Source organism: Chrysochloris asiatica, unplaced genomic scaffold (genome assembly GCF_000296735.1).
Source record: "Chrysochloris asiatica unplaced genomic scaffold, ChrAsi1.0 scaffold00001, whole genome shotgun sequence".
NCBI lineage: Eukaryota > Metazoa > Chordata > Mammalia > Afrosoricida > Chrysochloridae > Chrysochloris > Chrysochloris asiatica.
This window is the reverse complement of record NW_006408519.1, coordinates 41,209,653-41,236,590: the sequence shown is the minus strand read 5'-3', so window position 1 is coordinate 41,236,590 and position 26,938 is coordinate 41,209,653. Positions and strand designations below refer to the sequence as shown.

At 44.7% G+C, this 26,938-nt stretch overlaps 1 protein-coding gene across 1 annotated transcript in view; it reads right to left on the bottom strand.

Moving 5' to 3' along the window:
* Positions 1-26,938, bottom strand: part of TG (thyroglobulin) — a 266,945-nt gene that overhangs the window by 155,510 nt on the left and 84,497 nt on the right. The window contains exons 28-35 of the mRNA XM_006830717.1: positions 22,259-22,324; positions 21,504-21,581; positions 18,174-18,311; positions 16,527-16,703; positions 15,182-15,293; positions 14,104-14,183; positions 13,160-13,303; positions 5-67 (exon numbers count right to left, since the gene is read on the bottom strand). Of these exons, the coding sequence (XP_006830780.1) occupies positions 5-67; positions 13,160-13,303; positions 14,104-14,183; positions 15,182-15,293; positions 16,527-16,703; positions 18,174-18,311; positions 21,504-21,581; positions 22,259-22,324 (858 nt within the window). The remainder of the gene's footprint in view (positions 1-4; positions 68-13,159; positions 13,304-14,103; positions 14,184-15,181; positions 15,294-16,526; positions 16,704-18,173; positions 18,312-21,503; positions 21,582-22,258; positions 22,325-26,938) is intronic.

Here is a 26,938-nt window from a genome sequence, read left to right as displayed (position 1 = left end):
CTACCATTCTCTGCGAGAGGAGGATGAACAACTGAAGGGCAAAAACTAGGAGCATCGTTTTCAGCAACTGAAAAAGAAGAAAAAGGCAACCTTTAGTTACTTTCCCCACCTTGGTGCCACATTGAGCTGTGAAGGCATGAATCAAGGTACAACATGGTGACAGTAACATTGGAGGGATGGTTTGCAGACATGTAATGATGGACGATAGACATTCAATTCAGATGAGGGATACCTTGTAAATAGCGAGCTCTGTTATTCAAGGTAATTTGATCCTTATGACAGACCGTATTAGAGCAACTCTTCCAGATTATGAGTCCTTGTGTGACACGGTAGCATAAGCACTGGACTGCTAACCACAAAGTTGGCAGTTCAAACCATCCAATCACTTCATTGGAGAAAGATGAGGCTTTCTGCTTCTGTGAAGATTTACAGCCTCAGAAACCCTACACAGGGTCACTATGAGTCAGGATTGACCCACTGGTATCATTTTTGGGTTTTTTGTTTTATTCCAGGCTAATAAAGGAGGACGACATTGAGGCACGGGGAGGTTCAGACCTTGCATGAAATCCCATAGCCAGTAGGATGTGAACGAGGGTCTATGGCCCCCAGAGCTTGAGTGTGAACTGCCCCCTTGGAAGCATTTACACAGAATGCATTGTTACATGTTGTCAGGTCATTTCTGACTCATAACAATCCTGTGTATAGGGTTTCTGAGAAGCAGCTAGTAGGTTTGAACTGCTGACCTTGTGGTTCACAGTCCAGTGCTGATCCTACAGAGCCACACCAGGAATCCTTACACAGAATTGTTGTTGTTGTTGTTGTTTAGGGTCATCAAGTTGGTTCTGACTTGTAGCAACCTTGTATAGGATTTCTGAGGAGTGGCTGATGAGTTTGAACCGCTGACCTTGCAGTTCAAACTGACTTAACAGTCCAGTGCATTACCCTCAATGCTACACCAAACTCCTTACACAGATTAGCAACAACAACAAAAACATGATGAAGAACCCAGACTCCAGGATGAGGTGGATCTCAGAGGGACTCCAGGTCTACCCCTTACTTCCTGTGTAATGTTGGGCAAGTAACTCCACTAGTGTGTCCTTGTGAAAGGGATGACTGACTGATAGCCTTTCTGAACTCTACACAGTGTGTGTGGGAGCCAGCTTGTAGGACTCCCAAGAGGCACTTGTGCCCATTTCTTTGCACCTCTGCTTTCAGTAAGATCAAACTGGCAGTTTGAAATGGGTCACCGCTGAAGAATTGACACCATGGGAAATGATAAACAATGCAAGCCCCTCCCACCAGTTGTTAAATATTTACCAGCATGTACCACTGTTGCTGACAACAGACCCTATCTCATAGGGTGGTTAGGGGATTAAATAAGGTTTCACATGCAAAATGCAGCCCAATGCCTGGCACAAACCCCGTGTTAGGTAAAGGGGAGAAGTTGTAGACAGGCAGCCAGCCGACTGATGAAGAGTGGACTGTCACCTACGCGTGGTAGCTTCCAAGTGGGCTGCAGAGATGCCAGCTCACAATGGAAGCGCTCGCTTGTCACTTCCTGTCCAGGGTCATTTCTGTATCTAGTGTCACTACAGGGGCTGAGCGCATTTGCAGAGAAAAGAGGAATGTGAAACTTGATTAGTTTCTTCTAGAAGGTCACATTGGATTTGTTTCATGAGCCAAAGGCCTGCCCCTTACAGGCAGTGCACAGCTGTGGATAGACAGGACAGCTGTAGTCCCCGCCAAAGGGCAGATGCTGCAAAGGCCCAGGGGCCCGATGCTTCCAGGGGATTGGGCTTGGACTCTGGGGCCCTGTTTGACCACAGAGCAGCCCCTGCTTGCCCTGCCCACTACCATCCTGGTCCTCGGAGCTCTGAGAATGTGTTGTCTCTGGGCCCTGCTGTCTGGAAAGGACACCACACAGCCTCATTTGCATTCACAATTGCTTAACCTCAGCAGCTGTGGTGTGAGAAATGAGGAACTTCCCATTCATTTCTGGAGAGCCACAGCAGAAGGCCATTATTGCAGGCTTTGTGGCATCCCTCCTGAGCCTCCCTGGGGGTCTCCTCATCTTTTGTTCTTTAAGCTTAGCCCAAGTACCCAGGGGAGGCTGCTATTGCCTCATGCAGGTCTTGACCTTCTGAGCCCATGATGTGGACAGCCCAGGGACCTTGTCCACTTCATATGTGGATCCCACTGCTGATTGCTGACCATGGCTGCTGCTTCTTAACCCCACACCCCTTTTTCTACACCCAGCCTGTCCAGAGTCAATGTTGAATAATCCCTTGTGAACCAGAACAAAGTGTTCCCTTTTCATACTCTCAAAGCACACTATGAATCCCGGCAGAGTAAACACCTGCTCACCATGGTATATTTCTGTTTGCAAAAAGAATAATGACAATGGAAACAGGACCACCACTCATGAGAGCTGTGAGGGGTTAATACAGGGAAACACTCTAGGATTGCTGCTGACAGATGGGACGTGCTTAAGAAATGTTCAACTGCCACAATTTCAAATTCTCATGGAATCCAGACTTTCTGGAGCCAAGAAGACGGGATAAACCCCCAAAACTATTGCTCTGAGATCATCTTTACAATCTGAAACCAAAAATAGTCCCTGAAGTCTTCTTTAAATTAAACAATCTGTTATGTGTCTTGGAGTTGGTTCTGACTCATAGCAACTTTATACTGGGTTTCTGAGGTTATTAATATTTATGGGAGCAGAAAGCCTCATCTTTCGCCTGAGAAACCACTGGTAGTTTCAAACTGCTGACCTTGAGGTTAGCAGCCCGACTCATAATCACTACACTACCAAATCAAACAATAGCTGAACTGAATTAGTGAAGGCTATCTGCCTTGGACAATAACCTCTTAGAAGACTGTCTGTATAGGATCAAACTGTCAACAGCAACTGAAAGGTTACACGGGAGACTTGTTGTTGTTACGTGCCGTGGAGTCAGTTCTGACTCATAGCGACTCTGAATAGGGTTTCCACAGGGTGGCTGGTGAGTCTGAGCTGTCGACCTGACGGTCATTATCCCACCTTGAAGTGATTTATCCCACAGCACTACACCAGGACCCCTGACAGGGACTTAGGGGCAGTGCATTCACGTGAATGGGAAAGGCACAATTTGTAAAAGGAAAGTAAAAATGGCTGCACAACCTGGAAGAATGTCATTCTTGTCACTGAATTGCACATCTGGTGTTGTTGTATGCCCTTGAGTGGGTTCCGAATCATACTACTGCTGTATAGGGTTTCCAAGAGCAACTGGTGACTTTGAACCACCAACCTGGGGTTGCCAGTCCAGTGCTAATCCACACCAGGGCCCAATTGTACATCTAGAAAATGTGAGATTGGTGTTTGTTCTGCTATGTATATTTTCAGCACCAAAAATAGTTTTGTTTTGTTTTTTAAATAAATGCCTGCTTTTGTCTTTTAAAGAAATGCCCAGACTGTGGGTAGGACTTCCCCCTCCCTGCGCTTCCGCTGTGCTTAACCCAGAACGTGAGCTCGTATCAGTCTCTTCCCTACACTAGTGGCAGGTCCTCAGAAGCAGGGCACAGCGTGTCCCAGTCCTAGACAGGACTCTCTCTGCCTGGAGTCTAACGGTGGGCCTCTGTGTCCTCAGTCCTCAGTCTTGGGCCTCTGTGTCCTCAGTCCTGGGCCTCTGTGTCCTCAGTCCTGGACCTCTGTGTCCTCAGTCCTCAGTCCTGGGATTCTGTGTCCTCAGACCTCAGTCCTGGTACTTCATGTACTCAGTACACAGGTAGACCTCAGAGATACTGAGGTTCGGTTGCAGATCAGACCATTAATAAGGCAAATGTTGCAGCCAAGAAAAACATGTGATTTTTTTGGTTTCCCAGTGCAAATAAAAAATATCTACACTGCACTGCAGTGTATTAGAAGGCCTGGTGGCGCTGTAGGGTAAGCACTGGACTGCCAACCACAAGTGAACAGTTCAAGCCCACCAGCTACTCTGTGTGAGAAAGATGCAACTTTCTGCTCTCATAAAGATTTATAGCTTCAGAAATCCTATGCAAGGTGGTTGCGAATCGAAACCAATACGATGGCTGTGGGTTTGGGTTTGGGCTTTGTAGTGTATTAAGTATGCAATAGCATGAAGAAAAAGTTTGAAGTTCCCTAAGAATCCGTCAAATGTGACACAGAAGCACAAAGTAAGCACAAGCTGTTGGAAGAATGGTGTTGGTAGACTTGTTTGATGCAGGGATGCTTCTAACTTTTAATTTGTAAACATGGATTAGCTATGATGCAAAGTACAAACTATGAAGGCATGCACACATAGGAGTCAGGGGCCAAGCCTATCACAGAACTTTCTGGTAAAAATTCCTTTGCACTAATGGTTTCTGACTGGTGGGGATTAGAATCCTACTCATCCTTCAAAGCTCAACCTTCAGGTAGTTTTTCTTAACTCAGTGGAGGCTACATACTACTGTTATATATGTCATCATCTGACATGAAGATAAGGGTGGAAAAAGGCATGACAATGTTATCTTGTGAGTTGGAATTTTCCTATAAGATACAGTGTTGGAAGTTTGTCTGCTAGAGAAAATAGAATCCAAGACAATAAGAATGCTCAGAATCCAGCTTGTGAGTATCTTGGTTTACAACATATCATGAATCAAAAGATGATTTTGTACGGTCAAGCTAACCCAACCAGGAGAAGAGTCAAATTTAGTACACCTGTCCTCCTAAGGAGGCTTTCTTACTTAGGTCTTAGGTGAGATGACCAGAGAGTCTGAAAACGCACCCAACTCCCACTTTGCATCCAAATATCTTAAAGGGGAGGATCCCAGGAGACCAGGCTTTACTCTGATGCTGCTGCTCTCCTGACACAGGAAGTAATATAGGCTCATAATACTGTACCTGAACCTTAAGTGGTGCAGATGGCTAACCCACTTAGCGACTAACTGAAAGGTTGGAGGTTCAAAGCCATCCAGAAGCACCTCAGAAGAAAGACTGGGGATTTTCTTCTGCACATCAGCCAGTGGAAACCCTTTGGAGCACAGTTCTCCTCTGAGACACGTGGAGTTGCCCTGGTCTAACCCTAGGATGACATCACCTCAGCTGATTTTCAGCTCAGGGGTCAAGGATGGAAGACCAGAGCCTGAGGCCATTTTTGCCATTTTCTTCCCACACACCCAAACTAGGAATGCAGGCAGCACACAGAGGTAAAGGCTGCCCAGTGGGGCTGTTCCATGCCAATGGGCCAGGAATTGCAAGCAGAGTGAATTCCTTACTCCCATGTGCTTATACACTAAGTATCTCACCACTGTAGAGCCAATTCTCACTCCAACTGACCCTGCACAACAGAGTGTGAATCTCCATGGAAGCAGACTGCCATATCTTTCTCCCAGGTGGGAGAAACAACCTTTGGGTTGGCAGCTGTGTGTTTAACCTGTACACCACCAGGACTCCTTAGACTTTAAGTATAAGACTTCATCTATATAGTCCACTATGCTATTGTTATTGTGTGCTATCAAGTTGATTCCAAGTCATAGAGACCCTCTAGGACAGAGGAGACCTGCTTCATGGGGTTTCCTAGACTGTCATCTCTACAGGGGCAAACCCACCAGGGGGTTTTGCTCATCAAGCAGCTGGTGGGTTCAAACTGCCAACCTTTTCATCATAAGCTACAGCGCAATTGTTGTTGCTGTTAAGTGACATTGAGTCAGTTCTGACTCAGCGACCCTGAATGGGGTTTCTGAGGAGCAGCTGGTGGGTTTGAACCGCCGACCTCCCAGTGCGGCGCATTACCTTGCAGCACCACACCAGGACTCACAGCATAATGAGGACTCCTTAGTTTGCCCCCTTCTTCCCCTGCCCCCGCCATTGAGTTGATTCCAACTCAGAAGGACCCTGTGTAGGGTTTCAGATGCTATAAACCTTTACAGGAGCACAAAGTCTCATCTTTCTCCCACGGATTGAATTGCTGACTTTGTGGTTAGCAGCCCGGTGCTTTATTCTACTTTTATGTTGTTGTTAATCATATATGCTTACATTTTCCTCAGTCAACTGGGAGCGTCTCAAGAAAAAAGGGGCTCTATCTTTTTCATCGCACTGCTCCTATTGCTCAGCACAGTAGATGGCTCAGAGGAGACACTCAATGCATCGTCAGAGCTTCTAGCCTTGTGATCTCAGAGACCAGCACAAGAACAGCTTACTACATGCTTAGGCTGTGAGAACCTTGAGGACAGGGGCCATGTCTCATTCCCGGTAAGCCATATTACACAGTGATTCAGAATCAGAAAGACCTGAGCCCGAGTCCTAATGCTGCCATTTACCAGCTGTGTGACCCTGGGCATTTCACTTAAGCACTCTGAGCCCGTGCCTGAGGATGATGAAGTAACATAATGTTTATGAATGCTAACACACTGCGTAGTATCAGGTCACACACAGCAAGAGCCCAGTGAAGAGAGGTTCGTTCATATCACCAGAGGTTCTGATCCAGCTGCTGCTCAGACACTATCAAATGAGGACACATCTGTGAATTTTTAATTTCTTGTCCTACAATTCCTGGTCCAAATCCTGGGACCCCAAACTGATCCTGCAGGACACAATGTTGGGCAAAGTCAGTGTTGGATGCTGTTCGATGAAAAGAAACAGAACTGATGGAATAAGTTTGGGCAATGATCACCTTGGTGTCTTTTCCTCACTGACTCCCGCCAAGATGCTATAAATACTCTTGGTCTGATTCCCAATACCTTTCTGAACAAATGATTTATTTCTTATGCTTGCTTTTACCCAAGCCTTTCCTGAACCAGGTGAAGACAGAAAATGGCAGTGTTCAGCCTCTGGTGGGGTGAGGAGGTATGGGAGGACAGATGGAGGAAGGAGGCATGGAGAGATGAGAAGTGAGAGGTGAGTGAGTTCAGAGCCCCATAAGCAGCCCTGGCTGACTCCGGACTGCCGGTGGTTAATGTCCTGCAGACACCCACTTCTCTATCCTTGTGAGCTAAAAAGGGGAAACTGCTAGGGAGGGAACATTCTTCTCTAAATAAGAACCCACAGAGGTTATTTAATTATAATACCCTGAATCTAGTCTTCCTGTTTTATTCTTTTTTTAGTAGCAAGTTTTGGGTGCAAGTTGACACAACATATTGGCTTCCCACCCAGCAGTTGATACACATTTTGTTCCATGACCTCAGTGCAATATCCTCAATGTAACAGTATACCTCCCACTTCCCATTTCTGTTCGTTTTCCTTCTTTCCTTCTGAGCTTTGTTTTAAGGCAAATGCTGCCCTTTGGGTCTGATATCGCTGATTTTTCTCAAAACTACATTCCTCACAAACTTGATTTTTTCCTTGAGGAGCCCTAATGGTATAATGCTTAAGTGTTTGTCTGCAACTCAAATCGACCAGATGCTCCATGGGAGACAGATGTAGCTGTTTGCTTCCATAAAGATTATTATTGCTGTTAAGTGCCATCAAAACAGTTCCAACTCAGCAACCCTAGACAGGGTTTCCCAGGAGCAGCCAGTGGGTTTGAACTCCTGACCTTGGGGTTAACAGCCCAGCACTTATCCTGCAGAGCCACACCAAGACTCCATAAAGATCACAACCTTGGAAACTCTATGGGGCAGTTCTACTCTGTCTAGTAATCAGCTGGACTCCACTCAATGGCGGAGTTTGGTTTTGCTGTTCTTAGTGTGTTGCTTAGATTCGTTTCTTAAAAGAATTCAAGATGTTAAAATAAAGCAAAAAGCCAATTGAGCGCAGTCAGACCAATCTGAGTCACACAATGCTCAAGGTGAATGTTCCCAGGGACAATTCCTCCATCCCAGAAATAATCAACTTTAGAACAATCTGCCAGGAAGCCACGAAATACCCAGGGGACTTTGGGAACCAGGAACTGTGGTGAAGGACCATATTCTGCCCAGAAGCCCTGGGGCTCTCAGGCTGTTGAGTACAGGCTCAGCCACCAACTGGCTTAATTTGATACTTTATTAATTTAATCTTTTTAGCAATGCATTTTTTTGTTAGTCAGTTGAGTTGCGGGGAAACCAGTCAGACAAGATGTCTGGTTATTCCAACATCCTGTCGCTTCTGGGATGCTAAACACCTGCCAGGAGGCAATTTGGCAAGAAGAGAAGAGGGTCCTGTTGGAGGTTACCAGCAACCTGACTGCTCTTATGAGCTGTGTGGTTTTTTCAAGCAACTTGAGTGTTCTGTGCCTCACTCTGTCTATCTTAAACTGGGATTAATTCAACCTACTCTATAGGGGTAGGAGTCCTGGTGTGGCAATGTAGGATAAGCACTTGACTGCAAGGTCAGTTTGAAGCCCTATGAGTTGACACTGACTCTACGGCACTTAACAACAATGTACGGGGGATGTTCTCATTGTGTATCATCTAGTCAGTTCTGACTCATAGTGACCCTGTATAGGCTAGCCGTAGCCAAGGCTATAAATCTCTACTGCAGCAGAAGGTTTCATCTTTCTCCCTCAGAGTGGCTGGTGGATTTGAACTGCTAACTTTACAGTTAGAAGCCCAGCATGCAACCCATTATGTCCCCAGGGTTATGGGAATGACATGATATAGCCCGTGTAGAAGCCTCAGCATGTGTCTGACACACAGGAGGAACGTGACCACTTTGGGAGGTGTGTTGGGCTGGGCACTGTGAAGAATGTGAAGACCCAAGTCACAGATTTCTAAGAGTTCTTTAGGATCAGGCAGTACTTTAAGAAGAAGCCATCACCCATCCTATACTTACTCAGAAATTTAGGGGGAAGCCACAGTGGGAGAGATCAGTGATGCTGAACTTCAGTTCATCACTGTACACCACTTGTCTGTCAGTTTGTCCTACTGTGCTGGCTTTCATGTTGCTGTGAATCTAGAAGTTCTGATTCTGGTACTTTAAATACCAGCAGGGTCACCCATGGTGGGCAGGTTCCACAGGAAGACAGACCAGGAAGGAGAGGCAGATCTACTTCCAAACACTTGGTCACTAAAAACCTTATGAATAGCCGTGGAACACTGTCAGATAACACCAAAATATGCACTACTGAAACACACAACGAAGAGCACCAGAATATTGTCAGCTATAGTGCCGGAAGATGAAACCCTCAGGTTGGAAGGCCCCCAAAATATGACTGGGGAAGAGCTGCCTCCTCAAAGTAGAGTTGACTGTGATGACGTGAATGGAGTAAAAGCCTTCAGGACCTTGATTCTCTGATGGGGCACAACTCAAAATGAGGAGCAACAACTGTAAACATCCATTAATAATTGGAACATGGAATGTACAAAGTATGAATCTAGGAAACTGGAAGTTATCAAAAATGAAATGGAACACATAAATATGAGTTTCCTAGGTATAAGTGAGCTGAAATGGACTGGCCCTAGTGATTTTGAATCTGAAAATCATATAGTTTACTATGCCCCAGAGATGTCAAATTGAAGAGGAATGGTGTCACGTTCATCATCAAAAAGAACAGTTCAAGATCTATCTTCAAGTATAACACTGTCTGTGATAGGATAATATCCATATACTTACAAGGATGACCGGTTAATACCATTATTATTCAAATCTACGCACCAGCCACTAAAGCCAGTGATGATGAAACTGAAGAATTCTACCAACTACTTCCGTCTGAAACTGATCAAACATGCAATCAAGATACACTGATAATCACTGACAATTGGAATGCAAAAGCTGGAAACAAAGAGGAAGGATCAGTAGTTGGAATATACAACCTTGTGATAAAAATGATGCTGAAGATTTCTTGACAGAGTTTTGCAAGACCAATGATTTCTTCATTGCAAATACATTTTTTTAAACAACATAAAAATCTACACACATAGACTTCACTAGCTGGAATACACAGAAATCAAATTGACTACATCTGTGGAAAGAGACAGTCGAAAAGCTCCATATCATCAGACAAAGCAAGGTCTGGGGCAGACTGCAGAACAGACCATCAATTGCTCATATGCAAATTCAGGTTGAAGTTGAAGAAATTAACACAAATACACAAGAGTCAAAATATGACCTTGAATATGTCTCACCTGAATTCAGATACAATTTCAAGAACAGATTGGATGAATTAGACATTAATGACTGAAGACCAGAAAGAAGAGTTGTGGGATGACTTCAAGAACATCATACAGGAAGAAAGCAAAAGGTCATTAAGAAGACAAGAAAAAAAGAAAAGGCCAAAATGGATGTCAGAAGAGACTCTGAAACTTACTCTCCAATGTAGAGATGCTGAAGCAAATAGAGGAAATGAGGAGGTAAAAGCTGAATAGAAAACTTCAAAGGGCAGCTCACGAAGACAAAGTCAAATATTATAATGAAATGTGCCAAGAGCTGGAGGTAGAAAACCAAAAGGGAAGAACATGCTTAGCGTTTCTCAAGCTGGAAAAAAAAATGAAGGAAAAATTTAAGCCTCAACTTGAAATACTGAAGGATTCTATGGGAAAAACGGAGTCCTGATGTGGTGCTGTGGGTTAATACACTGGACTGCAAAGTTGGTTTGAGCTACAAGGACGGTAGTTCAAGCTTACCAACTGCTCCTTGGAAACCCTATATAGGGTTGCTATGGGTCGGAACCAATTCAATGGCACTTAACAAAAACAACATGTGTAAAATATTGAATGATGCAGAAAACATCAAAAGAAGATGGAAGGTATACTGAGTCACTGAACCAAAAAGAAATGGCTGACGTTCAATAATTACAAGAGGTAGCATATGATCAAGAGCCAAAGATATTGAACGAAGAGGTCCAAGGTGCACTGAAGGCATTGGCAAAGAACAAGGCTCCAAGAATTGATGGACTATAAATTGAAATCTTTCAACAAACTGATGCAGCACTGGAGGCACTCACTCATCTATGCCAAGAAATTTGGAAGAGAGCTACCTGACCAACTGATTGGAAAAGATCCATATTTATGCCCATTCCAAAGAGAGGTGACCCAGCAGAATGAGGAAATCATCAGAGAATATCATTAATATGTCAAAATAAAATTTTGCTAAAGATAATCCAAAACCAGTTGCAGCAGTGCATTGACAGGGAACTGTCAGAGGTTCAAGACAGATTTACACGAGGACATGAAACAAGGGATATCATTGCTGACGTCAGATGACTTTTGACTGAAAGCAGAAAATATCAGAAAGATGTTTACCTGTGCTTTATTGGCTATGCAAAGGTTTTTGACTAGCTATATACAACATTGCAAAGAATGAGTATTCTGGAACAGTTAATTGTGCTCATGAGGAACCTATATATACACCAAGAGGTAGTTGTTCTAACATAACAAGGGGACACTGAATGGTTTACAATTAGGAAAGGTGTGTGCCAGGATTGTATTCTTTCACCATACTTATTCAATCTACGTACTGAACAAATGATTTGAGAAGCTGGATTATATGAAGAAGAGTGTGGCATCAGGACTGGAGGAAGACTCAATAGCAGCATGCAATATGTAGATGATGCAACCTTGTTTCTGAAAGCAAAGTGAATTTAAAATAGTTACTGATGAATATTAAAGAGCACAGCCTTCAGTATAGGTTGCACCTCAATGTAAAGAAAACAAAAATCCTCACCACTGGATCAATAAATAACATCCATGTAAATGGAGAAAAAATTGAAGTTGTCCGAGACTTCATTTTGCTCAGATCAACTATCAGCAGTCAAGAAATCACATGACTTATTGCATTAGGCAAAAAATCAAAATTAGGCAAAAAAAAAAAAAAATCACATGACTTATTTCATTAGGCACATGAAAGCAGCAGTCAAGAAATCACATGACTTATTGCATTAGGCAAATCTGACATTTTAAATGACAAAGATGTCAGTTTGAGGACTAAAGTGCACCTGACCCAAGCTATGGTATTTTCAATAACCTCATATGCATGCGAAAGCTGGGCAATGAATAAGGAAGATCGTAGAAGAATTGATGCATTTGAGTTATGGCCTTGGAAAAGAATATTAAAAGTATCATGGGCTGTAAGAAGTACACACAAATCTGTGTTAGAAGAGTGCAGTCAGAATGCTCCTTAGAAGCCAGGATGGAGAGACTTAGTCTCTCATATTTTTGACATATTGTCAGGGGGGACCAGTGCTTGGCGAAGGACATCATGCTTTCTAGAGTGGAGGGTCAGTGAAAAAGAGGAAGACCCCCAACGAGATGGATTGGCACTGTGGTAACAGCAATGGAATGTGATCAAGTCTAACAGTGATGGTGAGGATGACGCAAGAATGGACAGTTCTCGTTCTGTTGTCCCTGAGTTCACTAGGAGTCAGAATCTACTCAACTGCACCTAGCAAAACGGGGCTTTCAATCGATTTGCTTCTATGACATAGGATGGTTGTCTAAGCACCTCCTTGTATCAACCCATGTCCACACGCACCCCAGATCTCAGCCGAGAAAGGACCTCTGTGAGACTCATTTATTTTACCAATGGAGGAACCAAGGCCCAAGGTAGTGGGTCCAAGATGTTCCCAGCAATAAGCATAGTGTAAATGGCAGAGTTGAAAAGACACTAATGTCTTCCCATGTGAGTCTAGTAGCTTCACCACCACACCATGCAGGTCATGTACCTGTGAAGGGTCCACACTGAAATTCTAGCTCCATGGACATTGTCCCCATTTCCTTCCCTGAGACTTCCATATGTTACATTGTCTTGACTGACAAGGGAACCTGAGAGAGTGCCCATTTCTGTGCAGCAACAGCACCTTAGTCATACATTCCGGAAGCACCCTTCCCAGTGTACAGTCTTGCTGGGCCTGTCAATCAAGCTGCTCCATCCTTCCTCTGCCAGTGGGAGAGCTCAAGCCCAAGCTGGACCAAATTCTCTCCTTAAATCTGAAACTTGAATACAACGACTAAACTCCTTGGAGCAGATAAATGAAGACAATAGCCCCACTGAATATTGTCCTTTTGTTCCTTCTAAATATATCCATGGGTCTAGTCCAATTCCATCTTTTCTGAGATATGTTGGTCAGCATTCCTTTGAGTCTATAAGCAGACTTCCAATGAATTCCTTTTTTTAATAATTCAAATAGAATCTGTTTCTGTTGCTTGTACCCAGTGAGTCCTGATTAACCTACTTCCCAGTCCAAGGACATCCTCCTCCTGCACGGTTAGATAACTACCCACGAATGATGCCTATATGGCTATTAGGGGCAGGTAGCTTACGTACTAGGTCTCTGGTACCATCCAAAGGGATAAGTGCGGACTTCAGTGTCAGGAGACCCACAGTCTAAGATGCGCCAGGCTCCTCTGTTCTCCTCGCTGCATGTCTGAAGTCCCAAGCTGTTTAGGGTCAGGCAGGTCACCTCTCCACCTGCAGCAGACAGTAACCAGGACCAGGTGTGATTTTTGTCACTGGGAATATACAGATGAAACCCATAGGGAGCTTTTGAACATTGGGAATTCCTGTGTCAGAGCACAGGGATGGAGGACGCAGCAGAGGATGATCCAGGGATGGAGGCCAGGCTGGCTAGAGTGGTACATCACAAAATCACAACACCTGGTCCTCACATGAGGAAGGTAGCCCTAGTGTTCCTGTTTACAGATGAGGAAACAGAGGCACTAAGATATGAAGCGACTTCCCAGCATCATACCACTAGCACAGACCTGGCCCACCTTTGCTGTCAAGTTCATACCAACTCATAGTGACCCTAGAGAACAGAGGAGACAGATGTCCCATAGGGTTTCCAAGGCTGTAATCTTTACACAAGAAGACTGTTAGATCGTCCTCCTGTGGAGCAGCTGGTGGGTTCAAACCACAGAGTGGTTTCAGTTGGCGGCTGAGCATTTAACCACATTGCCCCCATGACTTCTCATACAGGACTGAATCAAACTTTCAACACAGATCCAATGAATGGATCCAACACCAAGCTGCCTCACTTGAGTCTGCGAGGATGTGCAGAAGACAGCTAAGTGAGACGTACGAGGAAGGCCCTTCAGACCAGGTGTGTGCCAAACTGACAGAGCTGTGGACTAGAAGCCACATCTCAGCAATCACATTTATTAGCCACCTCCTCTCCTTCTGTGAAAGGTGCTGCTAGATAACATCATAGACGTGTTTTCTAGACTGTAGAGGGCTGCACACGGGGAGGGGGAAGTTGGAATCATTGCTACCTTTTAACTGGGAGACGTTGAGAAATCCAAACCCAGCACAGCACGGGTCTGCGTCACAAAGCCGTTCACACTCGAAGAACCTGGAGCAAGAGGAGACGGAAGCTGGACTGTAGACATTTGTAATCTCGGGTCCTCTTTCATTATGACTACCCAGTCTGGGGGTGCGTTAGTCAAGTTGAATGGGTGGACTTCCTGGCTTTGAGGTTATTCAAGAAAAAAAAAAAAATTCTACTCTTCTCTGGGACATCATGGCTTGCTGTCTTTCCTTCACCTGCATGGTCATCAAGCACATAACATGTACCTACTGTGTCCCAGGCTCCAATTTCAAACACATAATGTATACCTACTGTGTCCCAGGCTCCAAGTTCAAGAACATAACATGTGTCCCAGGCTCCAAGTTTAAGCACGTAACATGTGCCTACTATGTACCAGGCTCTAAGTTTAAGCATGTAATGTGTACCTACTGTGTTCCAGGCTCCAAGTTTAAGCATGTAATGGGTACCTACTGTGTTCCAGACTCCAAATTAAAGCACGTAATGTGTATCTACTATGTTCCAGGCTCCAAGCCAGGCCCACCCAGGATCCTGAATGTGCTCCTACAATCCTTTTAAGATCAGAAGAGAATCTCAGCTGTGGACGCTGGGGAAATGAACAAACAGCAGAGAAGGTGCCACCAGAAAGCATGATTCTCAGCACGACCTAGCAGAGGTCTCAAGCTGGATTCCCTTTGACTTCCTACTTCCCTCGCTCTGTAGCACAGGGTAATCCCCTTCCAGAAATGCATTTCTGTTTTCTGCTCAGCAGATCTACAGTCCCAGGGTCTACCTTGCCTATCAAGTCACTGTAGCTACTGGGCCCGCTCACAGACTCTAGGACCGATCTTGATACACAAGTCTTGATCGGTTCCAAACCAATGCTTTTGGGCTCAATTCTAAACTCTCCCTCTCTAACTCTGTCTCATGCTGATCACTAGTCCCGACTCCACAACTCTTGTTCAGCTAAGAACATGAAGTCTGAGCTTTGTTCTTGCAGTTTTCCTGCCCTCTTAGGATGACGTCAGATCTGCAGGGCAGCTTACCCATTAGAAATGGATTTTTCAGACATGGGCACTTTGCTTCTAATGGAAATTCCAGTCAGCTTTTGGAATGGCAGACGGGTGTAAAAGTTCTCCACTTTATCTTTCAGTACAACTACACAGAAAGAAAAAATAAATAAATAAATAGTTTACTTAGAAAGAGATTTGTTGTGTTTGTGAAAATATCAGGACAGAGGAGTAATAACCAAATTAAACATTTCCAGGTAAAAATGGCAGATTAAAATGAAGTTCATTCTCTGCCCCCTGCCCAAATCTTAATAAAATACTAAGAAAGGGATGATTTTTAAACCACAAACTGACCAGGATAAAGAGAACAAAAAACTAGAGCAACAACATTTCAAAAGCATGCATTTGAGTCAAAATGGCTTCAGAGACCCAAGGAAGCTGAGTCTCAGACTTCCCATAGGAAGAACCAAGTAGGAGCTCAATGTGACTTGTGGAATCCCAAAGGTTTAAGTATCCCCAGCCCTGGGATCGCAGATGGGCTAAGAATGGAAGGATGAATTGAAAAATTATTTAAGATGGTCCTCTTTGCTTTCCAAAACCACCCTTTCTCCACTATGGAAGATTTAATCTCTGAAGAGGACAGGAGAGAAGTCTCTGGATTGGAGTTAGTGGTTCAGGTACCATACCAAAACGAGGGGCTTTTATCAAGTTGGTGTATATAGTGAGTATTGAGATTCCCCAGCCCTCCAACCTTACTTGGTGCCCAAACCACTAGCAACCAGGCCAGAGGTAGCAAGAGATTTCTCTAGGGGATGAACCTAAAAGTACTGACATAAGGAGCAGGCACAACTGGACTGTCCTACAGGGAGATCGAGCATCAACAAGTCCAAGCTTCCCAATCACCTCTTTGGCCCCTTTCTTATATTTGAGTGGAAATACAAAAAGTCACCAAATTATCGGATATCTAAGAAAGTTCTCCCAACAAAAATAGAGGGGACGGTACATGAAAAACTAGAACCTGAGATGAAACAGACTACTGTGCAGGGTACAAAACACCAAAAAGCGTATTCCTGAGTCCTGGGAGAAAAATCAACCCAACTGCTACCTTGTTAAAGCTGCTATCATTGGGATTTTCGGTAATATCTTATGCCAAATCATTTCTGATGGGTAAAAGCATAAAAGTGGCCTCCTCCGAGGCACGGGATTGAAGAGCAGGATTATTTCTTTTATCATCAACTTGCATTTCTGAGTTGCTTCATACCTTTACAAAGGAGCATGCATAAATTGATTTCAGAAAGAAGAAATGAGTCTGTGTATTTCTGGAAGCACAGAGCTAGCAGCCCATTAGAAGTAGTTTTCACAGTTCCAACCAAGTGCTCACCTTTCTTCCGGAACAGAATCTTTGGTCTGTGGGGCAGAATCATTCTGCAGCCCTTGGAACTGGAGTCCATGACATCATCACACACCTGGGCCTCTGGGTAGAGGGTGCAGGTGAAGGACAAAGGTGTATTATCTGTTATCTCTGCGAGCTGACAGAAAGAGGGCTCCTGAGCACAGCCTATAGACAAAGAGCATTTAACTGTCAGTCCTTAGGAGAACTACAGAAGAGAGCTACCCTTACAGGATCTTCTTGCAAGAAATGCCCAGTTGTGTCCATCTAGTCTGGAAAGCCCAATAAAGTTGGAGTTCTGTTAGCTAAGGAGAGGGGCACGCATGGAACAGAGAATCTATGTGGGGCTGACTAAAGGCAGAGCCTACAGGGCTGGAGGGGCGAGCTTCAAACTCAACAATATAGGAGAAGAGAGGGAAGAATTCCATTGGCTCTTTGACCATAGCCATTAATAAAGCCTTCTGAATCTAGATATCAGAGACCACAGAACTGTAAACAGCTCATTAACTTGGTAAATGAGTTTCCCTGCCCATGATCACATGTCACTCTTTGCCACGAGTGTGTGCCGCTAAAGCTCCTTGAAGGCAGAGATCATGTTAGATTCATTTTTGTTTTTGTGTCTTCATCTCTAAGGTCAATCACAAGACCCAGAAGACAGCACATGCTTAGTAACTGCCTGTTGAGTAAATGACGGATAGGTGAATGTATGAATGAAAGGATGGATGCATGCATGCATACCTACATGATCAGATGGGTGCATAGATGGACAGGTAGGTAAGAGGACAGGTGAATGCATAGATGGATGAGTGGATGCACAGATGGATGGACAGAGTGATGGGTGGGTAGATGAATGGATGGGTGGATGGAAGGATGCATGGATGCATGGATGGATGGATGGACGGATGCATAGATGAATTCATAGATGGATGCATAGATGGATAGGTGGGTGAGTGGACAGTTGAATGCATAGATGGATGGACAGTTGAATGCATGATCAGATGGGTGCATAGACGGACAGGCAGGTGAGAGGACAGTTGAATGCATAGATGGATGGAAGGATGGATGGATGGAAGGATGCATGGATGGATGGATGGATGGATGGATGGATGGATGGATGGATGGATGGATGGATGGATAAATGAATGGATGGAAGGATGATGCATGCATGATTGGATGGGTACATAGATGGACAGCTGAGTGAGTGGACAGATGGATGGATGGATGGATGGATAGACAGATAGATAGGTGGATGGATACATTGTTGTTGTTGTTAGGTGCTATCGAGTCAGTACCGACTCATACCAACCCTATGCACAGCAGAATGAAACACTGCCCGATCCTGGGCCAACCTCACTACTATTTTCACACTTGAGTCCATTGGTGCTGCCACTTGGCCAATCTATCTCCTCTTTTTCTCTGACATAGGTGAATGGAAAACAGATCATTGGTTCTGGGAGCAGAGTAGAGAGCACCTATATTGTGTATTTCTCCTGCATCACCCACAGTGCTAGCACTAGAGCAACCCTTGAGTCATGCCACTGAATGCAACTTACCTGCATCTCAGTAACGGTCCAGCTAGGCCTATGATAGCTGACCACAGGGACTGGCAGAAGAATGACACGGCATATGGATACTTACGAGAGAGACACCACAGGTTTGCTTGCTGGGGTGAAAAGAGGTGCTTGAAAAGCCAGTACTGTTGGCTGGGCAGGCGTCGGTCCTCATTGACAGTGATCTGGTTAAGGTCCACAGGGGAGAAAAGTTCTGCGGCCAAATCTGGAAAAAAGGGAGGAGTTAACTTCCTGCGACTTTATCTCAACTCTGAGTGTGTATGTGAGAGACACAGAGAGAGAGAGAGATGGGTGCTCTTGTTGACTTCCCGGGTCTGTCTCCAGCACTCAGAAAAGCTGTGCTACCTGAGCAGGCAGGGGAAATGCCTCACTGGGCTTAGAAACAGAGGCTCGCCTTGGGGATGCTGCACAGTGCAGTCGAATAAACAAGCACATGTAGAAATCATGGGCACACCAAAGTGCCTTCTCCTACAGCATGTGGCACTCCCACTGGAGAATCTCTGAAGGTGTAAGGGACACACATGCCCAGTGGAATATGGACAGGCATGTGTGCTGTGAGCCCATTCAGACCTCTGACTGGGACACAGAAGAAGAGATGGAATGGGACAAACCATACTGAGCACCGCTCTGAGCCAGGTTCTGTGCTAGGATCGTACTCCTCACCATCACCCCACCCCCAAATCCCAGCTGCCATGCTGTGAGCACTTGCCCTGGGCCACTGCCTTTGCATCCCCCTAATGTCCACCATTCCCCTGTCACACAGATACAGATACAGCTAGAACTCTCATTATCAGAAGGAGAAACTGAGGCTCAGAGAAGGTGACACACTCAGATGTACACAGGCTGATAGAGCCAGGGCTGGGATTCAAACCCCAAATCCCTGACATGGGAGGCAACACTCTAAAGGGTGGGGGATCACACTGCTATCAACTTGATTCTGACTCAAAGCAACCTTACATATAGGGCTTCTGAGACTGTAAATCTCTTCGGGGGCAGACACACTCATCTTTCTCCTGCAGAGCAGCTGATGGTTTATAACCGCCAACCTTGTGGTTAGCAGCCCAATGCCTAACCCACAGTGCCACCATCCTTGAATCCCACCACCATTCTATACAAGCAGAATGAACTTCTGACTGTTGAACACTAAGTGGAGCCCCTTCACCCTTGGTTTGTGCACATAATTCCATTTTATTATCACAAACATTCAGGGAGAGGGAAAGGAAACCACCATTTGGGGCATGGGGAACATCTCCTAAGTGCTAGATGATGTGCTAGGTGTTTCACCTGGCCTATCATCCAATGGGAGAAGAGGAACCAAGATTAGCTTCATTCTAAACAAGAGGAAATCACTGAGTCATGTGGGTAGTAGAGTCAGGACAGGAAAGAGGTTCCAGCTCTGGTACCTGTCCTACTCTCCCTCTCAGTCCATCATGACACTAGACTGTGGAGGTAGAGAAGTCTCTGACACTACCTTCTGCTCCTAGTAATGGTGAACTCCTATCTTCCAGAACATGAAATGACTGACTTTCCTCCAAAAGACTCTCAGAGATACTTCATTCCTCAACCACTTATAGAATATTTCAGTTGAGCTTATCCTCAAGGTTGTTATAGCAGAGGCTCTCTCTTTAAGAGTTGCTATTTTGGGTTGTCTTTTGCTGTTGTTGAGTTGTGTTTTCATTACTATACCTGGTGTTTTGTTCCCCAATGCTTTTGCCTCACTTTTTGTACCAACTGCCCAAGTGAAGAGCTACCATATTTATGAGATGGGGTTAGAAACTTAGCGGAGACTTCATATGAGATAGTTAAGGTTTTGTGTTAATGTCTCAGTGCTTGATAGATATGAGGTAGTCAGCCTCTATGGTCAGATCTCACATAATGTAATCACATCCATAATGAGATCTGCTATGAACGACCAATCAGTTGAAAAGAAGTCTCCTTGGGAAACTCAGGCAAAGCTCACTTGCTTTTGCTGGGTCTAGATCCTGTGTGTGCTTTGTCATCTGACCCTCAATTCTTTGGACTTGAGCCAGCAGCCTGCTATATAGCCTGCTGATCCTGGGAGTCATCAGTATTCTGCCATGTTACCTGCCAACTTACCTGCCATTTTACCTGCCATCTTGCCTGCCATCTTGTCTGCCATCTTACCTGCCATCTTACTTGCCATCTTACCTACCACCTTACCTGCCAATTTTGGGTTCATCAACTCCCGCAGCTCCGTGAGTCAGAAGAAGCTTTCAGCCTAACATCTGACCCATAGACTTAGAACTTGTTCTACAGCTAATTGGGTGAGTCCTTTTGACAGTATCACTATTTCACTTAGTTCAGAGTAAATATACTGAAGCACTGCCTGAGAGCATCTTAGACACCCTCCCCAACTTATCCTTGTTCCTTCAATGTGCTTTGACAATTTTAGGCTGGAATGTTAATAATTGTCTGCCTGGAGTCTGGTCCCTATTCTGATAAGGAGTGACCATCTAGACAAACAGACACCAGAATATTTAATCATGCCCTCCCTGAGATGTTCATGGGGGTATCATGATCATCTTGTAATTTAGTGTGAATGTTACGATTGTAGCTCTCTATACATATATGGCACCTAACAACAACAACAGCATACATGTAGTATGTGGCTAAGTTTATCAAGAAGAGGGTAGACACATGTTAACTTGGGTAATGGGGAGGGCAATATACAAGACAGAGGTTGGCAGAAGAATGATGATGACAGGTGAAGACACAGGGAGGTATGCAAGGGCTAAAGAAAGAAAAGTAAATAGTGATCTACATGCAATCTTGGAACAACAGTGTTTTGTGTGTAGATACATACACAGAGACACAGACTGAATGAGTATGGGAGGAAGATATATATGTATTCCACAAATATATGAGTTTGAAAGAGGATGTTTGTACACAGATAACCACAGAGAGGAACTGGGATAACTGCTGTTGCATGGACGGGATTACAACTATTGAGATGAAACTAAGAGTATGATTTGTTGAATGTCAAACTGATGATCTTGTCTGTAAACCTTCACTCAATTGACAGGAAAAGAAAAAAGGCATAGTACAAAAAGTGCTTGTAACCGAGAGCCATTTGAACACCATTGAAAATGAGACGACTTGCACCCGGCAGCTGCCTTCCTAATAAAAAGGAAGGTTTTTCTCTTTGATTATGTGGAGTGTTTGTCAGTTGGACTCAATTGCTTCAGGGCATTGGGCCCAGGCTTTGTGGTAACAATTTCCTTGATATAAACCTCTCCTTCCCTCTCTCTCTAGTTCACTGGGTTTGGCTTCTCTAGAGAGCCCAGTTTAAGACACCATACTACAACATGGAAGGACACTGATGAATAGATTCACTGATTAAACTACCAGCAGTGTAAACAGTGTTTGAAGTCAGTACCTGTTTCTGATGATGCTGGCCTTGGTGCTGGGCCTCTTCTACATCCCACAGACTCAGATCGAGACCCCATGTCAGAATCTAGAAGGGAAAGGAAGAGATGCATTCTAATGTTTGGGGAGGTATTCTTCTGGCCAATGGCAATTTGAGACGTTCTCATGATCTACAGTCAGCTCAAGATCTAGAGTAAATCCAGTGGTACAGATGTATAATCTTTTGTGGAATATCAGCCAGTCTCTTACTAAAAGAAGTATCATAAGTCTCTGATATTAAAAACTATATTCATTGAAAAGCAGCTAACAAAATATGTTCATCAAGATTTGTCCTCTGAAGAAGACCCTGTGAGGGTAGACAGTAAGATTTCCATATTATCCTTCAGAAGACTGAAACATGGAGAGGTGACATCATTCATCCTAGCCCCTCATCGGTAGGTAGCTCAAACCAACCCAGTTTCCACTGAGTTCATTCCAACTCAAGGTGACCTCATGTGTAGATGAATCTGGATTTGAAATAAATAAATAAATGAAATGAAATCTCCAAGTAATGAAGAGGCCTTTCATGAAAGCAGAGTGAGCCCACAGAACCGACTCAATGGCACTTAACATTTTATCGGATGGGGAACTGACATCCTTCTACTTCATACACTTGGGAAGTCAAACTCTGCACTTTTCTGTGTGGGGAGCCAAGTGCCAAGTGAATGAGAGGTGGTGAAGACACTCTCTTGCCACCTGTCCCCTGCTCCCACCCCACCTCTTTACCTTTCCAAAGGTAAACTTGCTGGGAACTGGAAAAAGTGCCTTGTGTTTTATCCAGCGGTGTCAGACCTGCAACAGGGGAAGATTGATATTCTGATGAGCTTGAGTGTATGCTTGCCGTCACTGGGCACCTCCATTACCACCAACTGGAATCCTGGTGTGGCGTTGTTGGATAAGCACTGGCATTTTAACCACAAGGTCTGTGGTTCAAACCAGCCACTCCTTGGAAACCATTTAGAGTGTTGCTATGAGATGGAAATGACTCAATGACATTTAGCAGAAACAAATGACCACCAGCTGCCTCTTTCTCCATTCAGGACCTGTTTCCTGAACAAGGTAGCTCTCTGACAGCCTCTAAAGGCTCTCTCGTCTCCCAGGAACAACAATGTAGCTGGCCAGACCCTATTGTCTGTGATCAGGGCATCAAAGGGACTCTGAGCAGCCCTGAGCCTGTGCCGCAGGAGAAGCACATAAGGAACTTATATAAAGCCAAGCTTGTAGACTTGAGAGCCTTGCTAGTTTTCCACATCGCCTAACTTTTCTGAAATTTTTGTCTCATTGGCACACGGAGATGAGAATTGTGAGGATGTGTATCCACTGTCTAGTGTAATCCTTAACATTTGGTTGTTGTTGAAGAGTCAGTTCTGAGTCATAGCAACCGTATGTACAATAGAAGTAAACACTGCCCGGTCTAGCAGCATCCTACAACTGTTGTTTTGTTGGAGCCCACTGTTGCTACCATTGTCAGCCCATCTCATCGAGGGTCTTCCTCTTTCTCACTGACCCTCTACTTTGTCAAGCATGATGTCCTTCTACAGGGATTGGTCCCTCCTGATAACATGTCCAAAGTACAAAAGACAAAGTCTCCTTTTCAAGGAGCAATCCAGCTGAATTTCTTCCAGAAATATTTGGCATGCACTCAATCACTGGTTGTTGTTCTTAGTTGCCACTGAGCAGGCACCTCATCGTGACCTCATGCACAAGAGAGTGACACCCTGCCCGGTCCTGCGCCATCCTCACAATTGTTGTTTGAGCCCACCGCTGCTGCTATTGTCAATCCATGTCATTGAGGGTTTCCTCTTTTACACAGACCCTCCACTTGGATTTGCCACACCATTTGTTGAAGGTCATCCCTAAGTCTCTACCAGTTCCCCTCCCAACCTAAAAAGCTGAGAAAGGCCTCAGAAAGCACACAGTTTGGAGGGAAACAACCCCCACATTGCGGGAGAAAGGAAGTTGACAACTTGAAGAATCAAGAAATGTCCAAATTTTGCTTTTAATTATTACAAAGAGCCATCTAACAAGTTATTACTCCAAAATTACTGGTGTGGTGCTCTAGGATCAGCACTGGACTGTGAACCATAAGGTCAGTGGTTCAAACCCACCAACTACTCCTCAGAAACCCTATACAGGGTCACTATGAGTCAGAACTGATGGCACTGAACAAACCACAACAACATCCCACACTCTGAGGGGAACCTTCCATACATTGCCCAATTTCAACCTTAATAGAAAGATTCTCCTACAATGAGTGTTCAGGATGGCTGGATTGGCTCGGAAGGCTGCGGTAACACCCTAACCCCCAGCAAGAAGAACAAGGTGATGTCCATAGCCCAATAGCCCTGTGTGCCTGGGATGGTTCCAAAGTGAGCCCGTGCCCAGTCACTGAGAGGGGCAGGTCCTTGGTCACTGGGTCTTGACCAGGAGGTGAGGTGAGTTCTGCTGAGAGAGTACGATTGTGCTTCAAACGAACCTTTCAAAGCAGGGGCAACAAAATTGCCAATTTGAAAAGGCAATCTTGATTCTGTAGTACAGTGCTATAGGGTTGGGAGAGAGGCAGATGCCAGCCAGACCTAGTAGAATCTTTGATGTGGAAAAAAAAAAAAAAGTGAAATTGTTAACTATAGACTGATAAGCAAGCACAAGTAAAGAAATCTGACACAGATCCTTATGTGTTCATATGGATTGTCCATGGGACTAAGCAGCTGGCTTAAAAGTCCACCTGTGATTGGATACTTTCTCTTTTCTGTATCACTTCCCCCTTGGCCTTCCTAAATAAACCATATGCCCCAATCCATGTCTCAGCAACTGCTTCCGAGAAAACCCAAACTGTTGCAGACTGTGCAGACCAGGTCAGAAGTTCGAGGCCCTGTGGGCCCAAGTGTTGCAGACCATACAGGCCGCAGGCTCTGAGGAACAGACTCTAGCCACCTGGCAGTCATAGCAAATTGTTTTCCATCTTAGTGTCCAGTTATGTTTATTACTAATTCCATACATGAGCCCTGATATCCACAGATAAATGTAATATTTTCCTTAAGCCGAGACTGTAAAGGTTTCAAAGGTTAAGCTTTTCTCCAAAGGACTGACTAAAAATAGCTTTGCTACTTCCCAGTTCTTTGTTCTATATACAAAAGGACTTCCTCCCTAATCCTTTCCCAGGTGCAGCCCATTCACCTGGGCATCTCCTGTCTTCCTGCAAACCTGGCTCAGGAAGCCAACACAGCGGGACTCCTCCCAAGCCTTTTGACCTTCCCTCTCACCTTCCCCCAACTGAGCTCAGGTGCTATAGATATGTTAATTGAGCTTGAGAAACCAATTTGTGGCCATGAGATTCGAACCAGCGAAGTACGATGTAAAGTTGCCTGAATGTCTGGAGAATTACGTATGCTAGCTGTACCTTGTTTTAGTCCCTCCCAGCTTGGTGTGAAGCTCCTCCCCTAAATAAAACAGAGGCGCAGGCCGGCCCAGGTGTGCATTACGGGTGGCAGGCCGTGCATTACGGCTTGCAGGCCATGCATTACAGGCATGCGGTAAGAGCATGTTATACGGCTGACTAGGCATGCGTTACTGACCAGCTAGTAAGGGGTGCGTATGGCCCGCTTAGCTAAGATGTTTACTATGCGGGATCTTACCACCCTCCTGGCTAACATGTTCACCACGCCTGAGCTGCCGGACGCCAGTATTGCATCCACTCTGGTTTCAGGGTGTCTCTTTGTCTTCTCTTGTGCTATCCCTATCACCGCCAGATATCCCCTCCTTGTGAACCAAACTCCCATGTCGAGGCAGGTCCCCGACACCAAACTAAGACACAAAGCACAGTGTCAAATACAGACACCATGGTGAGCACATAATCAATGATAACTATTACAAATAAGTCATGCTGTTGTTGTTGTTAGGTTCCACCAAGTCAGTTTCAACTCTTAGCCACTCTCTGTACAACTGAGAAGCACTGCCCGCGGGGTCCTGCGCCCTTCTCACAATCCTTGCTATCTATGTTTGAGGTCATTGTTGCTGCCACTGAATCAATCCATTGCATTGAGTGCCTTCCTCATTTGTCGCTGACCCTCTACTTTACCAAGTGTGATGTCCTTTTCCACGGACTGCGTCCTCCTGCTAATATGTCCAAAGTACATGATGTTGTTGTTGTTAAGTGCCATTGAGTCAGTTCCGACCCATAGTGACCCTGTATAGAGTTTCCGAGGAGCGGCTAGTTAGCTTGAACCACCGATCTTGCAGTTCAAACCAACTTTGCAGTCCAGCGCATTAACCCAGAGTGTCATACCAGGACTTGAAAGCACATGAGGAGATGTCCAAAATACAAAGTAACACACAGGGCCATTGACAAATGGGCCAGCTATTTCTAGATATTCTTCAGACATTTAACTCCATCTGGCTACAATGAGTTCGTGGATGCATTATAAGTTTCTCCACCTAGCTCCCAGAATAATGACAACCACTGATACAAAACAGCCTCCTATGCAGGCATGCCAGGCATCAGGCTGAGCCTCTCACTTGCTCACAATACTAAGCCTTCTGGACTCAGGAGCAATTCTGTCAAGGCATTTTTTCCTTCATCAAAGTTTAAGTCTCTACAGATGTGCTGGGACATTTAATCCTCCTGTTTTCATTCATTTGCACTTCAAGACATTGTTAGAAGTGAGTCCTGGGTAGTTGCAGATCTTCCTAAACCCTTTTGCTTAGAAATAGGAAGGTTAATCCAGCCAACACCAGATGCTCATGGGAAATTTAGGAGATGCCTACCCGGAGTGGATTTCTCTAAAAAACGCTCATCAGCCCAGACACAGAAGACCAGTAGAAATCTGATCTTCTCCGTCATCACTCATTTCTGATGACAGCAAAGTAATGCTTTGAAAAGTAATGTCTCTTCACACGGAATAAGAAGTTCTCCATACATGTGTTTCAAGGGTTTTGAGCCTTCACAGTCTGGACGAGCTGGTCAGTGAGGGTAGATGACTAGATTCAGTACTTCCGATGAGCATCTCCATTGGGTGCAGAGTTGGGGAAAAGGATTAGGGGTTCAGCAAGCAATGTCTTACATTACTGTCTGCTGAGCATGTTAACACTTGTTTCTAAAATGTAACTTGTACCCCATTTTACAGATGGAAACACTGGGGCTTTGAGTTGTTAAGTGCCTTGAACAAGATCACAAAACTGGAATAAGCTGGATTCAGTTCTAGGTATTTAAAATCCAAACCATTCTTCCATCACCTCTATTATCTACGGAATGCATGCTTATTCCACACAGCAGTCCTAGTTCTCCACACTTATTTCTCCTCTAATGCCTCCTGCAAGCTTTGTAGGAGGTTTGTTCTTGTTGTTAGGTGTCATCAAGTCAGTACCGACTCATAGCGACATTATGCTCAGCAGAACGAAACACTGCCC